Here is an 18,700-nt window from a genome sequence, read left to right as displayed (position 1 = left end):
AACTGAGGTGGGTTGGGGTGTGGTTGTGGGAGCTTCAAAACTGAATGGGAGAACTTGTTTGGTTCCATTTGTTCTCAGCGTTTTCTTGAATGAAGTGCAGTTATGGCATGTCTGATGTCAAAGAATTTCAGAGTTTGTCTCAAACCCCTGACAGAGGGCTGTTAATTATCTTGCAGTTGTAACTGGTTTGTTTGCTCAGGTTTGGCTTAAAGTCATCTCAGAACAGGGAATATATAGGGGTCAGGGCAAGGCCCTCAGATTCTTTTGAAGCTGGGCAAAATTTTGGGAATTTTACATGTGTATCAGACAGCCTATGAGCTTACTTAAAGGCCAGAAGATGTGGTCCTTATTATACAAAGCGTGAATCGTTTTAGGTCTAGCTGTCGCTTAGTGACATGTCATATGTTTGTAGAGTTTAAACTCCACCTATTGCTTGCCTTTGCTTTTAGTGTAACTTTGTCAGTGTCCTTTAAAAATATGTGCTTGCTAGTGGTTAGTCCTGCCTCTTTGTCCCTCCTTTTTATCTTCTTTTCCTCCCACTGAGCAGGGACAACCGTCTCATTACACTATGGCTCTTTTTCTGTTATTGGGGGGGGGACTATTTTTAGGTCTCGCCTACACAGCGAGCTGCATAGGAAGCAACCTCTTGAAATCGATTGGCTTTTGAGGCCAGAAACGTGCACGCATTGCTTTCAATGGCAACGCATGCACGTTTGGCGATTCCCTTGCAGGAGCGATCTGTGGAAGCATCTGTTTGTAATTAACTTTCAAACAGATGGTGCCCTTGCTCGCTGTATGTGTGCTCTCGGCCGCACTCCGCCCCCCCTCAGAGTCTACAGGCATGCTGGGGCCTTATGTTTTTTTAATTATCTTGCGCCATACCTGCTTTCACTTTCATAGCAGCAGGCACGCTGTCCCAGACATCACCAGCCGCCTCACTTTCTCGATTTTATTCTGAGCGCGGAGATTTCAAAATATCCCGTAACCCTGCCTGTGGGAGACCTGTTGGACGAGGTCTGTCTGTTTTACTACAGGAAGAAGATTTAGTAAACATGAGCCATTCCCTCGAGCAGACAGTAGTGATGGGAAACTCAAAGGTAGTGGGTTTGCTTGCGCTTCAGTCCTGAAAACACTTTCTCCAGGTGCCCGCGAGCTTCCAGCTCTGGTGTAAACATGCAGGGCACATGCCACTGCGGTGCAGTGTCACAGGAACAGAGCATTGCATTGCCGTGGCTGCAGCCAGGTACCTGCTACTGCCTGTTGACGTGGGCTGGGCTGGTAGCGCGTGGGGAGCAGAGCATGAGGCACTGAGTTGGTTCTGAGGCCCGTGCTAGGCCGGGTCCGCGCCAACTCTCCTCTTTCGCACGCTCCCACACACCCACATGCATGAAGGGCGCCTACCATTGCCAGGCCGCTGTCTCTCCCCACCAGCGACCCCACCATCTTGCGTGCTGCAGAGTGGTGGAAGCGGCGGATCAGCTGCTGCGGGGGAGTAGGGGAGGTGGGCAGGTCTGAGCCCGGCTCAGCGGCGGATCACCGTGGCCCTGGCGGCTCTAGAGGTTAACCCGGGAGAGGCTGAGCCGGCAGCGCTACCTGCGGTCTGTCTGCCCGCGTCTAGACTCTGGGGAAGTAGTAGAGAGGAGGGGTGAGCACAGGGAGGCTGCTGTGGGTTATGTGGGGTTCAGCCTACCTGGAGCGTGGCCCAGGCAGGGCAGGCTGTGGGTACGGGAGGAGCTGCAGGGCCACGGGCCATGTGACGTGCCCTTAGGAGTGGTGTGCGGTCACCTGCTAAGAGGAAAATATGCAGAACCAGTGGAACTACTGCAGTATTCACAGTATTACTCCGGCTGGGGTGTTAAGGAGTCGAGCTATTTGCCTGTAGCCTTTCTGTTATTCTAACGTTGCAATTGCAGCATATTATTACCTTGTTTATTATATTTAATGTACAGAATTGGAAAGGGTGACCGATAAAGCCTGCGTTACTGCCATTTAAACTCATTGGGGGGGAGGGGGGGGGCAGATGTCAGATGTATAAACTAGACGTCACTGTTCACCAATCTAAGCGTCCCTATTGACGGCAACCAAGACCCCATCCTGTGAATCATATGCACTTAAACTGTTCCTCTTTGGCCGATACCTACTACAGACTGCTCCAGGTCACCCTTGGAATAAGTGACCATCGACTGCAATGCTAGACAAATGCTGTTTTTAAGTTTTTCTCCTGAAACATTGACATGTTGTCTATATGTTTCCAATATTTGACTTGACCTATGTTTTTAGTAATTTACTCTTTATTTGCTGATTTTATTTTGAAACATTTGTAAAGTTCATTTACAAGTGTTTCGATTTTGTTGTGTGTTCGAAAATATTTGACATACTGCAGCCTTCTCCTTTCACACTCCCTGTACCTGTGCAGGACTGTTACTTGGATGCAAAATTCACACATTTTAGAGTAAGGAAAGTGGAAAGTAAACGTCAATCTCCGTGTTAAGAGAAGAATAAGCAGCATTTTGTCAGAAGACATTACCTAAAATTTGACCTCTGCCTTCGGATGCACAGCAAATGCGTCCATATAAAGACAAAAGGAAAGGCCCATTTATTGATCATTTGCTTTTTAGGTCGAGCCTGGGAACACGCATCCGAAGGGTGCGGTCCAGGTGGAGAACTATAGCTAGCTGACTCGGGGGAAGGACGGACAAGAAACCGCCACACGCTTCTCCCCGGCTGGATTCAGTGCACGCGCACCCACACTCACGCATGCGCACATCACAGCCACACGCATACACAGCCACACGCATCCACAGGCACCCCCGCACCTACACACACACACTAGCGCACCTACACGCACACACAGAGACCCCCCACACACACACCAGCGCACCTACACGCACGCACACATACAAAGACCCGCCGCCGCAACCGCACACATACACACACCAGCACCGGACCCCACTCACCGGCTACGCAGGATATCTCTTCTCTGGGGCGGCCCGGGGCTCTCCGTAGCTCACGGGAGTCCCGGGCCGCGGTAGGACTCGGCTTCTTTGCTCCATCCCGGCGGGCAGCCAATCATAGCCCAGCAGCTGGCGGGACTTCGTTCTTTTTTCTGGCCCGGCCTACGTCTTCTCTCCCGTTGCCTGGCTTCCTGCCTCAGGGGTCTGCCAATGGCAGCGCGGCCCCGAGCAGGGAGGCGGGCACAGCGTTTCCTCTAACACATAATACAAGTCCGTATCGTGTTGCTTCTGCAGAGCAGTGTTTACATTTTTTAGCCGTTGGGCATTTTTTTCTGTAAATGTAGGGAACACCCGTGTCAACAAAGCAGGTAGCAGCGAAAGAGCCGCGTTTCTGTACCAGGCGAAGGGCTCCGCTAGGCAGGCCCAGACTGTCCTCTGAAATAAGATGCATTTTATGTTACTCTGACTAGTAACAGGGCAGATGCACGCAGCCCTTATTATTTAAATACGGCTTTATGTCGAGTAAATTAAGCGTAATAAAGCAGACGCTGCTTTTATAGCTACCCACCGCGTCTTTTTCACAAATCATTCCGATCGGGCCGCATAAGGAGACGACTTAAATCTAATTTGAAAATAGGCCTAGGAATTACCGGCATGTGGAAGCCGCGCAGGCGGCTGGCTCTGCGGCATGCAGGCCTTGTCCTCGCCTCCCCTGCGTGCCTGAAGAGGGGGGTGGGTGGGTTACGATGTATTAAACGGCTCTTGCATTTGCACAGCGCTGTGATGCAGCAAATGCAGTATTAATATCCACTAGAAGATGAGGAAATTCATGCCGGCGCTCATGGATGCGCTCGGGCCGTGCACTCTGCCGACCACCACCCACCGGCGACGAGGCCGCGGCCAGCACTACATTCTGTGCTCATCGGAAAGACGCTATTTGAAACACACGCCCAGTTTCACCCTGATCCCCACGTGGCAGCGCCAGGCAGCTTGTCTTGGTGGATCTTACACAATTCAAACGTCTTGTTTAACTGACACTAGGAAGAGGGGTGCACAGCTGCCAGGATGTAGTATGTGTTGGCGACTTTTGTGAAAGTGTGGCAGCTGTTTTAGGGAGAGTGGCGGCGGTGTGGACGGGGAGGAGGTCGGTATTTGAGCTCGCGAGGCCCTGTGCTCGTCGTAGGCTTGTGAACTTGATCTTTGAGTAAAGTGCAGTACATGTTTAATGTGTCTGGTGTGAGTTCCTTGCAGCACTCTGAGTCCTGGGTATTCTCCAGTTGTTACCGGCGGGGAGGGCACGGCCGGAAGAGGGCATTGTCGGAACGCTGAGAGGGTCCTGCCAATAGACGCCGCGGTCCCCTGTGCCCTCAGAGGGGGTAGGGTCGGCTCTTATAGGGCGCTGATGTTTTATGGCACGTACTTTTGTCCTCATCCGTGAAACCAGCGCTTAATAGGATGGAAGCTTACAATACCTCGGGCTCATGAGCTGTTAGTGACACATTCCCGAAAGAATGATTACAGGGTGACACAGGAAAAGACAGGGTATTAGCACTACTCGAGGAAGCGTTTAGAGAAAGAAGCACGCGCTTAGAGGTTTAAAGTCTTTAATTAACGAGCACTAGAGATTATGTAGTTATCGAGACTGGTCAAATGATGTGAATAAAAAGCCATGGCCGGTTAAGGGCAGTTCCCTACTCGCACGGCATTGGTAAGGTCCCAACTCTTAAATTATTCCCCCTTAAATAATACGTTGAGCATTATTAAGAAGGGCATGTGGGAAGACAAAATTAACATGTCACCCATCGGGTATTGAAAGGACCTGGCAGGAAACAGGAAAGAACAGCAGAATATGTTCTATACACTCTATGGAATAATCTAAAATGTGACCCCGCAGTACCAAAGACAGAAATGTATTTTTTCAAACTGAGAAAAAAAATCAAGTACATTGTAAACCCACTAATTTGGCAGTGAATGAACAGAGGCGGGGTTTGCCACAGATGTTGAGCACGTGGGCCGGAGATAGGATATCCAGTGTCCGATTTCAAGTACCAAAGGTTTTAAAGGAACATTAATGAGAAGCCCCCAAATATCAGGGCGTGAACCAGCTGCGGGAATTCAGTTGAGATATTTCATGCTATTATTATCAAGATATACACCCCTGAGAAAGAAAGCCGGTGCCACTAGAATTCCAGGGATAGCTTTAGGAAGAGTCACTGAGCTTTTGTCAGCCAATCAGATCAAAAAGTATGAGTTTCTATACAGACGAAAAACTTGCTAAATAGTTCAACAGATTGAGCGTCGAGTCATAATTGGCAAATGGTCCAGGTTGTGTGTAACTCTTACTCCTGGTCATGGCTTAATCTTAACTACCAGCACTTTGCACTCTGGGACCCATTGGCCACGCTTCTGATGGGGCAAGGGTGGGTGGGTATCCTCAACACATGTTGGGTGGTCGGAGCAAGCACCTGGCAGTAATATATAGAGTGAGGGTCAAATGGTATATGCTGTAGCCTGCAACTACATCCGTCCGTCCATCCATCCAGCCATCAGTACATCCGTCCATCCATCCGTCCGTCTTCCCGTCCGTCCATTCATCCATCCATGTATTCGTCCGTCCGTCTTTCCATCCAGCCATCCGTCTGTTCATCCAGTATGTAGTATCCTTCCAGACAGTTTGTCTGCTCTTTCTACAGTATCCATCTAGATGTCAATAAGCTGCACCAACAAACCCACCACATCTGGTACCCTTTGTTCAAACTACAAAAACCATCCGCATAGCCAATAAGCAATATACATCCACTCTGTCTGCTCTCTGGCCACTCCATCTATCCATCATCCCATCCATCCATTTACTCATCCTATCCATCTATCGCCCTCACTCTATCTATGTATCGCCCCCACTCTATCTATGTATCGCCCGCACTCTATCTATGTATCACCCTCACTCTATCTATCAAATGGTTAAAATAAGTTCTTCAATGTTTCAAGCTTTATTACAAATGTCACAAAAAAGATGTTAATATTTCACTTCTGTTCTTGTATTTTCGTCACAATAAAATACACTGAACATAATCACAAAAGTTGTTTACAAAAGTTTAAGCTATTGCCATTACAAATTACAATAACTTTTATTTAAGTATTAATTATTAAAAAAAATAAAAGCCATTGTTATTTGTAATATCAATACATCCAAGTCACAAAAATACAACACATATTGCATTACAAATGCTATAGGTGTCACATTTGCAAAAGTTAAAACTATTGCCATTGTAAATGACAAAGCTATTAACCCCTTAAGTGCTGCCTCGGTGCATTGGCCGACGGCAGCACTACCTCCCCAGTGCTGCGCACGACCATTGGACGTCCATTCAGCACTAGTTCCAATGGACAGCGCAGCACTGGGGAGGAATGTTTAATAGCATCTATGAGGTTAATTTCGCTATTTTCAAAACCAACACATAAATAAAAACATTGCCATTCACAATACCAATAGCTCAAACTTCCCTAATGTGAGACCTATTTCATTGTAAATGCTTGTTGAATTCTGGAAAGGTTATTCTGGGGGTTGTGCAGCACCTCATGCAACCCTAGTTTCAGCACTCCTGAAATTAAAAGCATTAACTAAGGACTCAAGAATTCATGTGTAGTTGGAATGTATTCTTGAATCAACAAGTACTGTAAGTTCAAAGTAACAAGCATTGATAGCCAATAGGTCTTGCCTTTGGGAACCTTATAAGTGTGTAGCCATGCAACAGTTGATATTGCACCAAGGATATTGTGCTGATAACTAAACACTTCTAAGGTCCCAAAGGCGAGACCTATTGGCTATGCCAATGCTTGTTCTTGTTTTCCTGCTCTTACTGTTTGTTTGCCTGCGTTCAGCTTCGGTGCCAAAGGTGCTTAGATTTATTCACAGGATTTCTCCCTCCCACCTCCTCTTAATGCCACCGTTGTTAGTGCTTCCTCCAGCGCCATGCCTCCCGCTCTATTTGTAAGTTGTTTTTGCCTGTTTTGCCATTTTCAGTATCGACCGTCCGTTGGGCTTTTTTAGTAGGATGTTATTTTGGTTTTGAGCTTCATTTTAATGGGGATTGGGTGTTTTTCATCCACTGTTTCACCCCTAGGCAGCAGACCTTGAATTCCGCTGCCTTCTGTTTGGATGAATGCAATCATGGAGCCTCACGTGACCCGTTCAGTGAATCGTTTCCCCAAAACAGTCATGAAATACTAAGCCATTAAGAAACCAGTCAGTCACAGTACTAGATGGGAGTTGTTTCTAGTGCTGTGACTGACTGGTTTCTGAACGGCGTCCATTTAAAGGTTATTCACGATTCCTTGCGTTACACAGGGCTGCTATTGCAGTACTCAACCTGCTGGTCCATCTTCTCTTTTCACGGGCCGGCTGTCTTGGTTTTCCTTCTCGTGAGCCGGGGGTTCAGCTTATCCTGCCTCCCAGGCCACTGCTTGCCCAAGGAAAGCATTCCCTGTTGCCCCCTTGTCTTTGGACCAATAGTAATCACTACTTTATTGAAAGCTAGAATTTTATCAAATGCATTGTACGCCTTTATGCATGGTATCTAATATGACAATAGCAAATGAGAATTTGATTGCTTGCATGTTAAAGCCAGACCATCCTCTACATGCTACCTCTCTGTCCCCGCTTCTCCCTCGCCAAGGAGCAACATGTATAGTAAATGTTGCCCACGGTAGTGATGTTTTTTACCTTTCCAAGGGAGCTGTTCTGGAAGCTTGATGCTTGTAAGTGTGCACGGGATAACACCAATATTATATATATATATATATATATATATATATATATATTCCCCAACTCCTTCCTACAGAGTACGCCGTCGCCTACCAGATCAGCGGGTGTATCGTCGTGGGAGGACTTCCGTAGTCAAGTCCTTAACATTAATTTTCAAACGCGCAGCAAAACACCATACTAGACGATACCATGTGCTGGCCAAAGTTCTTTTATTCAAGTCAGCCCCTCGGACGCGTTTCGCCTGTCCTGCAGGCTTGATCACGTGCAGGACAGGCGAAACGCGTCCGAGGGGCTGACTTGAATAAAAGAACTTTGGCCAGCACATGGTATCGTCTAGCGTGGTGTTTCGCTGCGCGTTTGAAAATTAATATATATATATATATATATATATATATATATATATATATATAATCTTTCTTCCTCTTGAGGATCAGTGCAGTATGTCATAATAATACAGCACCTCTTGCTAAACAACTCTCAAAGGGCATCTATGTTCTGAACAGCGGTCCAGCTACACTGGCTAAGGCCCAGCTACATTTTGCAGATGGCGATGGACTTGTGGTCAGCGAACACCTTACCTTCACCCTTCATGGCACATCCCATTGACGGACCTCAGGGTATGCAAAGCTGAAATGCACCATCAGACTGTCCATGCTGGGGGTGAACTATTTCTGTGCGGACCCCTTTCCTCCAACTTCCTTGCCATTAGAACCCGCTATGTCTACGAATCTCTACCTGATGTAGGTAAGTAGAAGAAGTGTGGCTCAATGGTTAGAGCGGCAGACCCTGATGCAGAGGTCTGGCCCGGGACCAGGGTTCAATTACCACCTCGGCGGGTCTTGGGCTCAATTTCCTCGGACCTGATAATTCTCGCCTCTGTGCCTATTCTAATTATGGGTCCCACTCTGCAACTTTGGGCAATAGCTTGCTTAATCTCCACAACGGCCCCAACAGTGCTGGAATGCCTGGCTTCACCTTGGGGGTGCCCAGGAGTGGACATTTCACAGGGAAAAAGCCAGGAAGGGTTCCACAGCGGTATGTGTACAGCGCCTGGAAACCCCGGTTGGGGTATACGTGCGCTTTACAAGTACAAACTCATTTCATAAGTAGCTTGTTCAGCCACAGTGACCTTTACTTGTGTTATGACTCATCCAGTAGGACGTATCAGAAAAGTGCAGCAGATGTAACCTGCAGCCTGTTCAGAGACCCTCCCCTGGTGATACAGCGCTGGTGTTTTTCCCACTGTTTCTTGTTCCCCATCAATCGCCATTTGATTTGTCTGTATGCTTATGTTCATAAAGCCACAGAGTGGGCCTACATACCACATCATTAGCCGCGATTGACTAGTGTTTACAGCGCAAGGTGAATGATGGTTTTATGTGTTTTGTGTATACTACCCCTGACAGTTTTATATATTGGTTTAGCAAAATGTATCACCTAATCGAATGCACCAGTGTTGGGTTTTAAAATGTTCTGTAATTGCAAAAAAGTTTTACTATTAGTTATAGCACCTGCATACTTATCACACACACTCTCATGGTGTCTGGAATTGTTGCTATCCCTTCTTGGGTTATGCCTATCCACGTGGGTCTCTGTTTATTTTGCCTGCTTGTAAAGCATAGTCGTGCCAACGGCACACTTTTTTTTGGGTGGTGCCTACACCTCACTTTCCCTTGTAAGAGCCCAACACATGCTATCACTTAATGGTGCTCTCCCATGGCAATGCCAACCCACACTCTCACTTCAACTTGCCTACCCCATGGCCTGACCTATCTATCATCTTCACTCTTTGTGGTTTAGCTACCCCATGATCTCGAACGGTCATTGACGAGCCATATTCTGTTGTTCCTGGCTGTTTGATGCTTTCCCTTGATTTGCTTTACCAATCTTTCTAGCATCTTTCGTGGTGGTTGATTAGCACATGCTTCCATTGTTGAGCATATGTCACTCTCCTCTGAGGTCGTTCTAGAGTTAGAAGCATTTCAGGTAATTTGAAATCTCCTCCGCAACAGAACAGACTTTCCTCAAGCACGAAAGAAAATTACCCAGAAAGTGGTCTGATACCAAGTGTTCCCTGAGAACCTGGTGAGCTCTGCAGTTTTGTGGTGTAACGGAGGAACAAATTGCCTTGCAAGGAGTGTAGGATTGCAAATAAAAAAGGATATTTGTAATGTTGCTGTTTCATACAGTGCTACCCAAAGGTATTTGAGCACTTAACATGAGCACCAGTTACATTACACAATGTAGGCACCGGAACCCTTAATGCAGGGTGCACATAACCCTTGTTCGGAGTGAGAGGTGTCTCCGTGTACCTGGACCGCTCACAGTTGGTTAGTGTCTCTTTAGCGTTCTTCAAGGACTTTTCTGCGCTGCTTATGGGCCTCTTGGTAGGAGTCTCCACCTTTCCCTCTGTGCTGGGAGTTGCTTGTCCACACACTTGGAAAACACACCACGTGAATTGGCTTTATCTGGGAGTTTCAGAGACCTTCCGATGCCCTCTGTTTATTACACTACGTTCTGTCTCTAGCTCCTAGTTTACACTGCTGCAGGTGGGCGAAAAGCAGATTCAGTTGTTACAGGAGTGTCTAGGTGGACTCTAGGATAACTGGGCCATGGAGTGCCCATACTTCATCTCCTTTACTTGCTATGTGAGTAGCTTTAACTCCAGCCATCAGTAGGGACAGTCCAAGTCTGTGGCTTGCTATGTACGAAACACCATTTGCTGATCCCCACAGAGCAGAGAAGCAGACTTGTTCCAACAGAGCCAAAAATCTCCCTAACTTCCAAGGTATGCCAGTGATCTTGGTGTGGTTAGCAGGGTATGCATACTTTCTCCTAGGCAAGGATCAGCCCTCTGTTCCCTTCGTACTACTTTCAGATTGCAGTTATCTGAGCTTCTGAAGCTCCACCTTGGAACGTTCATTGGTGCTCAGCCCTGCACCTCCATCTTGCTCGAAAAATGGCTGTCTTTAGAAGTGTTTGATTTGTCTAAAAAGAGTGTGTGTCTATATATGTATATATCTGAAAGAAACACATAGTGATAGATTCCTTACCTTTGGAATTACCCCCAGGCGTCAGACTGGATCCGGAAAGTTTTACTTCAGCAGTATCTCTGCGTGTCGGTAGGCGTCCTCGTGCGACTCCGCATGCGTTGTTGATGCCGGAATGACGTTGCTGGAGCTACTTAGATTTGCCCACTCGTGATGACATCAATTCTTTCTTTTTCCGCACCAGCAAGCGCAGATCTGGGAAGAGCAAGTAACCCCCAGTCAATTTTCGACTGAGCTTTTACGAGACCTTTTACCTAATTTATTCAAGTCGATCGACTCCTGGTGTCGTAGGGATGCCTGGCTTCAAGAACTTTGGGGACTGTCACCACATTATGTCGGTGATGGACCCACACCGCATGTCTCTCTTTTGCCTGGGGCGCGACCTCTAAATCCAAGTCGTGCCCCAACTGCCGGACGATGGTGCCGAAAACTTTGCAGGAACGGTCCTGAAAGTTGTTGGAAGTCCGGCAGTCTGCTCTGTGCCGCTCAAGGTCCGGGTCCCGTGGGAGGTCGAGGGACCGGTCGCGGAGCCATCAAAATCGTTCCTAAACACTCTGAGTCCGGTAAGTCTAGGCATTCCAAGAAGTAGTCAAAGAAGCGCCGTCACTCTTCGACTTCCCCTCGCCCGTCGAGGGTAGGGGTTGGTGCCACCCCCACGGCTCCGGCGGAATTGGTGACGTCGTTGCTGGCCGACCCACCTTTTCCGGGTCTGTCGGCGACACCTGCACAGCTGCAAGAATTTCTTGCTGCAATGGCCTGATTCTTTGGACCTTCGGGCCCGCGGGCTCGACTAGGAGTCCTGCTCTTCTGACGCCTGCGGTTCCGACCCCAACCCCGGCGCTGCCGTCTGCTCAGGCCCTGGTGCCACAGGACTTCCCAGGATCTGGGCTCGGATCCCCTGGCGACACCGTTGACCTGATCACACCTCCACCGGCGTCTACACCACCTCTAGCACCACCATCTACGTCGTCCCCAGTTTCAGCCCTGAACCGGAAGCGGCGCCGTAACGGCGTTGCTCGCTGCTGATTTTGACGCCGATGGTGCCTTTCCAACCCTACATCCGTCCTTTTCAGCCTGTTTCACAGATTTAAAGAGGAAGGGGAGGACTGGGAGGGGTCTAAGAACCAGCGGGTGGGTCAGTCCACCTCCACCCCTGCAGCATCCACCACAAAGCCTCCCGAGTCAGACCTTTCAGGCCCATCAAACGCCAGTGGGCGGCAGAATACGCCATTATCTCCCCCACTGGTGCAACATCACTTCGGACAAGTGGGTGCTGCAGATAGTCCAAAGGGAGTACTCCCTCCCCTTCAAGACTACCCCTCCAGCCATGCTACCTTGGTACCACCGCATGTTGGGGGACAATCCTGCGCTTCTTTAGCAGGAAGTTGCAGCCCTCTTGGCCAAGCGGGCCATCAAGCGCGTTCCTGGGCCAGAAGCAGGTCTTGGTTGCTAGTCCCACTACTTTCTGGTCCCCAAGAAGGACAAGGGCCTCATCCTATCTTGGACCTCAGGAATGTCAACGGCTTCCTCCGGAAGGAAAAGTTCAAGATGTTAACTCTTGCTCCGGTCTTGTCTGCTCTCGACCCTGGAGACTGGATGGTAGCGTTGGACTTGCAGGGCGCTTATTTCCACATCCCTGCCTTGCCGGCCCACCAGCATTACACGCGGTTCACGGTAGGCTACAAGCATTTTCAGTTTACTGTGCTCCCCTTCGGCCTTACCAGCGCCCCTCGGGTGTTCACGAAAGTGATGCCGTGGTTGCAGCTCATCTGTGCAGATCAGGGGTTCCAGTCTTCCCCTATCTCGATGACTGGTTGTTAAAGGCGGGCTCGCCCCAGGCAGTCGTTTCCCACCTCCAGACTATGGCTAACCTCCAGCATTTGCTGGGGGTTTCCATCAACATGCCGAAGTCGCACCTGATACCCTCTCAGAAGCTGCTGTTCATCTGGACTTGGCGCAGTTTCTGGTTTATCCTTCCGAGCAGCAAGTCCGGGATATTCAGGCTATGATTCCGATCTTTCAGCCTCTATCCTGGGTATCGGTCAGGATGACCCTTCGGCTACTGGGCCTGATTGCCTCCTGCATCCTGCTGGTGGATCATGTCAGATGGCATTTCCGGGCTCTGCAGTAAGACCTGAAGTTCCAGTGGGCACAGTATCAGGGCAACCTTTCTGATCATGTCCAGATCACGGAGGGCACTGCACGAGAATTGCAGTGTTGGGTAACGAATCGCGATTGGGTCAGTGGCAGATACCTCTCCCTTCCCCAACCGGAGCACACAGTGGTGACAGACGTGTCCCTCATGGGATGGGGTGGCCACATGGGAGAGGCAGAGATCAGAGGCCTCTGGTCCCTGGTGGAGTCCCGACTCCATATCATCCTTCTGGAGCTTCGGGCGATCTGACTTGCACTGAAGGCATTCCTTCCCTCTGTCATGGGGAGAGTAGTGCAGGTGTTCACAGACAACACCACCGCCATGTGGTACCTCAACAAACAGGGTAGAGTGGGGTCTTGGACCCTATGTCAGGAGGCCCTGCACCTCTGGACATGGCTGGTACATCAGGGCATTTCCCTGGTGGTTGAACACCTCGAACACCAGCGCGGACAAACTCAGCTGCCAGTGCATGATGATCACGAATGGCCTCTGAACTCTGACAAGGCACAAGGTCTGTTTCAGCAGTGGGGAGATCCTTGGTTAGATCTGTTCGCCACCGAAGAGAACGCGTAATGTCCTCAGTTCTGCACATTGGAATTTCCAAGGCGTCACTCGCTTGGAGTTGCAGTGTGTTCTATGCCTTTCCGCCTATACCACTTCTGCCCAGGGTGCTGAAAAAGATCAAGCGCGACCGGGCCCAAGTTATTCTCGTGACTCCGGACTAGGCTCGAAGAGTATGGTATCCAGAGCTACTCAGCATGGTGATCGATCCCCCGCTTCGTCTGCCTCTTCGGCAGGATCTTCTGTAGCAGCAGGGGAGGGTCCTCCACCCGAACTTGTCCAGTCTCCACCTCCTTACGTGGAGATTGAGCAGCAGCTGTTGACTTCTTTTGAGCGGTCTCCCGAAGTTTGTGATGTCACCTTGGCAGCCAGGCGTCACTCCACTAAAACGGTGTACGCCTGCAGGTGAAATACATTTGTGGCATGGTGCACAGCAAAGGCTGTTGATCCCCTTTCCGCCTCTCTTTCAAAGGTCCTCCTCTTTCTACTTTCTTTGACCCAGCAGGGCTCTGCTCTGGGCACTGGGAAACAGCCTTAATAACGAAGTTTGAAAAACGACTGACCTGAACAACGAATCTCAAACGACGACCAATCTGTTAACCACGACTTCCTTAACTACGACTTCACATCTCAGAATGATACTATAACAAATGAAACTGCAACACACACAAATAGAGACAAGCAGATATTAAATGATGTCATAAACATCACCATAAAAAGGATAGAAATGCTAGGCTAGTGGTCTCAAATAGCTCACTTTTCAGAAGCCTTCACCGCCTTCCCCGGTTACCTGACTTAGGTACAAATGTACATGTCCATCTAGGGAACGGTGCAGACATCTTTGAGTTTTGCAACTTTTGGTAGACCTGGTCTACAATCTATATGCATTAGCTCCTAAAAGTTAAAAAAAAAATCTTCCTCACCCGTCAAGTTTTTTCTTTCTACCTTAACAAACGCTTACCCAGACGTTCTAAAGCTGTGAAGATAGCTGAAAAATCCTGAGATATCTCCATTCCCAAACAAATGTCCGACCTGACCAATTCTTCTACGCCCACTCTCGGCTCTCCCAATAGTAGCCGCCTAATGTGGATATTAGATCTATCAGAACTATACACATTTTTTCCCTGGAGTACCACCACAGCATCTCTTCGACACCTGAAAACATTTAAAGCCATTGTTCTGTCAATGCAGAACAAAGTTGCATTTCGTGGTTTAGGTCTCGTTAACAATGAAGTGGTTAGGCATTGCTCGTGGTTTACCCTCCTTGGTTTAGGGATTCGTTGTTTAGGAAATAGTTGTTTAATCCTATATCCCTGGGCACTATCGAGGGCTATCTCTCGGCCATTTCAGCCTTTTTTATGGCTTCCAGATCAGCCTTCCCTTTTCAAGTCCCCTGTTGTAAATGGGTTCTTAAAAGGCATTACTCTTCTTTTGCTTCCTGTTCCTTTCATAATGCCTCAGTGGGACTTGAGCCTCCTTCTAACTTATCTGATGTGTGCTCCCTTTGAGCCAATTCATAATTGTCCTCTACGTCTTCTCACTTTAAAGACTGCTTTCCTGGTGGCCATTACCTCTGCCAGAAGGGTGAGTGAGCTCCAGGCTATTTCTTCGAAGCCTCATTTCTCTCAGTCCATCCGGACAAAGTTGTTCTGCGGACTAGTCCATCTTTTCTGCCAAAGGTTGTCACTGCCTTTCACATTGGGCAGACCATCACTTTGCCCACCTTCTTTCCACATACGCATCTCTCAAAATAGGAAGAGAGGCTGCACCGTCTGGACCCAAAACATGCTCTTTCTATCTGAACAGCACAAAACAGTTCTGGGTGGATGATTAGCTCTTTGTTGGCTACGTAGGCACCAAGAAAGGTCGGGCCGTGCACAAGCGGGCCATCTTTCGGTGGGTCGTTCTGTGCATTAAGGCTTGTTGTTATTTGGCTAAAAAGGAGCCTCCGATGGGGCTACGTGCCCATTCTACCAGGGCGCCGGCAGCCACTACTGCTTTGGGACGGGGAGTACCCTTGCATGATAACTGTCCGGCAGCTACATTGGCTTCACTGCACACGTTTACCATGCATTACTGCCCGGACAGCCAAGTCCTTAGAGAAGGCTTTTGGACATTCTTTTCTCCAGGACTTTCTGGTGTGATCTTGCTTCGGAGACCCACAACTGGGGTTGGTGTTGCTGTGATAGCTATTCTAAAGTAAGCAATGTATCACCACAAGTTTCTTTCAGATGCACAAGTTACTTACCTTCGGTAACGATATATCTGTAAGAAACATTAGTAGTGATGGATTCCTTACCACCCCACCCATCCTCCCCATTCTGCCAACTGATTTCTAGTGTTCAGGTCATCCCTTTTCAGGGCCTAGTTTCATGGCACTAGTGGTCAGTTTCTTGCATGGCTCTGCATTCATTCCTGGCGCGGAAAGTCATGTACAGAACTGACAGCGCGTGTGGGCACGTCTAAGTAGCTCAAGCGACGTCATCACAATGCCAACGACGCACGGGAAGCCGCATGACGACGCCTACCGGTGCGCAGGGCTACTGCTGCCGAAAAACTTGCCGGTTCCAGTCTGACGCCTGGGGGTAATTCTAAGGTAAGGAATCTCACTACTAATGTTTCTTAAAGATATATAGTTACCGAAGGTAAGTAACTTGTGTGTGTGTGTGTGTATAATATATATATATATATATATATATATATATATATATATATATATATATATCTCAAAAGGTGGCCCTGCTGTGAGAGCACGCCGTCAGTGGGATGGTAAACGCCATTAATAAAATAATAAAATGCCACCAAACTTGCACAGTCCGAAGTTCATTTTAACCACCCTCCTAATTCGTTTCAAGGCCGCTTTTCCTCTTCACCAGAGGAAAAGCAGCAGACAATCGACAAATGCTGCAAAGGTACTTTTAAACGCATGCACTGTTTATTCACAAGTGCGCTTAATTCTCCTGGCATGCTGTTACCTATAATCCTAATAACCAGCCCTGTATTTCCCAAGTGGGTTCTGTCAATCTGCCACTCATTAAAAGTCAATAAAACACCAAGTGGGCCTCCGGACAGGGAAAGCGGGTTATTTGCATGGGCCTGCTAATCCGACGTGAAAAGCATCCTTCGTCGTCAGGCCCCGAAATACACCATTGCAGTGGCAAGCTCTCTGCTGCTAGGCTGCCGCAAATTAAATTCATCAGAAGGTTGCCCTGCTGTGTATTTGTAGGTTACTCTTTACTGACCCTTCACCACCACCCCTTATCAATGCTGAATGGTTTGTTGGTGTTTCGTGCTCCCACTATTGATGGGCAGTCTTCATTTCCTGCCTCTTACTTTCCTTATCTTTGTTTCAGACTGAAAAGAACTGTCCATTGCATGTCAAGATGCCTGCTGCCTGTCTGTTCACATGTGACCTCTTCACTACGGGCTGTGTGTTGGGAACCCGCTCCTCGGGAAAGGTAAGTGTCTGTTCCATGTAGGTTAATGTAATCTTTATTTTTCAGTTTATTTCAACAATCTTAGCAGATTTCATCCATTGAGTATCCTGAAAAGGATCGCTCACTTCTCACTAGTAATTCACATGCCTTACAGTCCAATGTGAATACCAATAGTTTGCAGTGTTTTTACGCAAAGAGTGCATGTTGAGGCTGAGAGCTCAAATAGTGCCCCTTCAAATACTGGGAGGATCACCAATGGATACATTATTGATTTAATAAGCCATTTACTTCAGTGCCTGACCTGGTGAGACCATCGAAGCAGAAAAATTAGCACCTGCTGCATTTTCTATACAAGCACAGATGTACTATAGTGACTTGGTTCTCTCTCATAATTGTAGCCCGACAAGCGGTCCTAACCTCCTTTCTGAGTTAATTCTTGGTCGTTATTAAAGGATGTGAATGCGGTTAAATCCGATTGTTGTTGTCACTGCTCACAAACCCTATGCCCCCGTGCCAAGTAGTGTTTGCTACTTATCACTGCGTCCTAATACATTGGAAAAACTTCAATTTGTTAATGGATTCCTTGTTTTTTGTGTTAATGGAAACAAGGCGCAAGGAGTTAACCTTTGGGCTTCTAATTTTGTAATGCTGAACAGAAGGTGAAGGCTACAGGCAGCCCACATGTTAAGTGCGATTTAAGGTCAACCTCTTAGCCAAGATGTTGCAGCTATATTTGGGCTGTCACCGACGTAGATGCTGAATGTAGTTCATTATATTAGACAAAGTGATAATCCTACAGATACACCGAGCATTTTTTATTTTTTTAATAAAGTTTATACTGATCAATCGTATCAGGGAAGAACTTCACAACATACCAGCAACTACCCCCCCCCCCTCCCCCAGTCACATAAGGAAAAACACTATCCTGATGTTACAATTACAAGCCAGATACTGAGTATGACTAGGAATGTTTTACACTGCGTCCTGAGTGTGCGAGGCCTGGGGACTGACTCCCTCCTCGGAGTTGCCTTCTCCATTGCTATGGTCTTCCAGTACTGGAGATGAACGATCCTCCCCCACTCCCCTGTGCACCGGCGTAGATGCTGAATGTAGATGCACATGTTCATTCTATTAGACAAAGTGATAATCCTACAGATACACTGAGCATGGGAGTACTTGGAGCAACGAATGTGCACGGAGGGGGATCACACACATTTGAGCATTATTATTATTGCATTGAGTTTTCTGCATTAAACACCTGAGGGTGTTGTTGGAAGAGAAGGGTATGCTTTCTCTTAATGATGATTAATATTTGTATTCTAGATAAAGACCACTAGAGAGCGGAGGGCTATGATAATATCCCATTAGACGTCACCTGCCATGAATGTATTCCCAGTGGAAGCCCCAAACTGGTTTCAAGATGCGAAACAGGAAACGCCAGAAGATACGTTGTGGAGACTAATCCCGAGGCAGCGATGTGGGGAAGTTGGTGGTTCAGGGACATGCCATTTCGAATTCCCTGGAACCCCCATTCATCATGTGGACAAGCTAAGGACTTCTGTTCTAACAACTGCAGAAGAGAAACCATACACCTGTCCTCAGCTGCATTGTGTTAAGGCATTTACATCCAAATACAAGCTCTACAGGTACAAGGATCTCAAAAGCTACCATTCTGCTGGCTTTGCAAGGTTGGAAGCAGTGTCTTTTAACAGGATGGGGGAGGATGGGGGGGGGGGGTGGTTGCAAGAAATGGAATGAATGGTTTAATAAGGCGAGTT

The 18,700-nt window shown here is 47.9% G+C and overlaps 1 protein-coding gene across 2 annotated transcripts in view; it reads left to right on the top strand.

Annotated features, from left to right (window-relative positions):
- PLAGL2 (PLAG1 like zinc finger 2) overlaps positions 1–18,700 on the top strand; it is a 56,391-nt gene that overhangs the window by 24,971 nt on the left and 12,720 nt on the right. For both annotated transcript variants that reach the window (XM_086932673.1, XM_086932674.1), the window contains exons 2-3: positions 16,839–16,943; positions 18,246–18,568. In XM_086932673.1, the coding sequence (XP_086788799.1) occupies positions 18,303–18,568 (266 nt within the window). In that variant the 5' untranslated portion in view covers positions 16,839–16,943; positions 18,246–18,302. The remainder of the gene's footprint in view (positions 1–16,838; positions 16,944–18,245; positions 18,569–18,700) is intronic.

The sequence above is a fragment of the Lissotriton vulgaris genome, chromosome 7, assembly GCF_964263255.1.
Source record: "Lissotriton vulgaris chromosome 7, aLisVul1.2, whole genome shotgun sequence".
In the NCBI taxonomy this organism is placed as follows: domain Eukaryota; kingdom Metazoa; phylum Chordata; class Amphibia; order Caudata; family Salamandridae; genus Lissotriton; species Lissotriton vulgaris.
The sequence above is the reverse complement of the archived record's forward strand: the minus strand, read 5'-3'. Positions and strand labels throughout refer to the sequence as shown.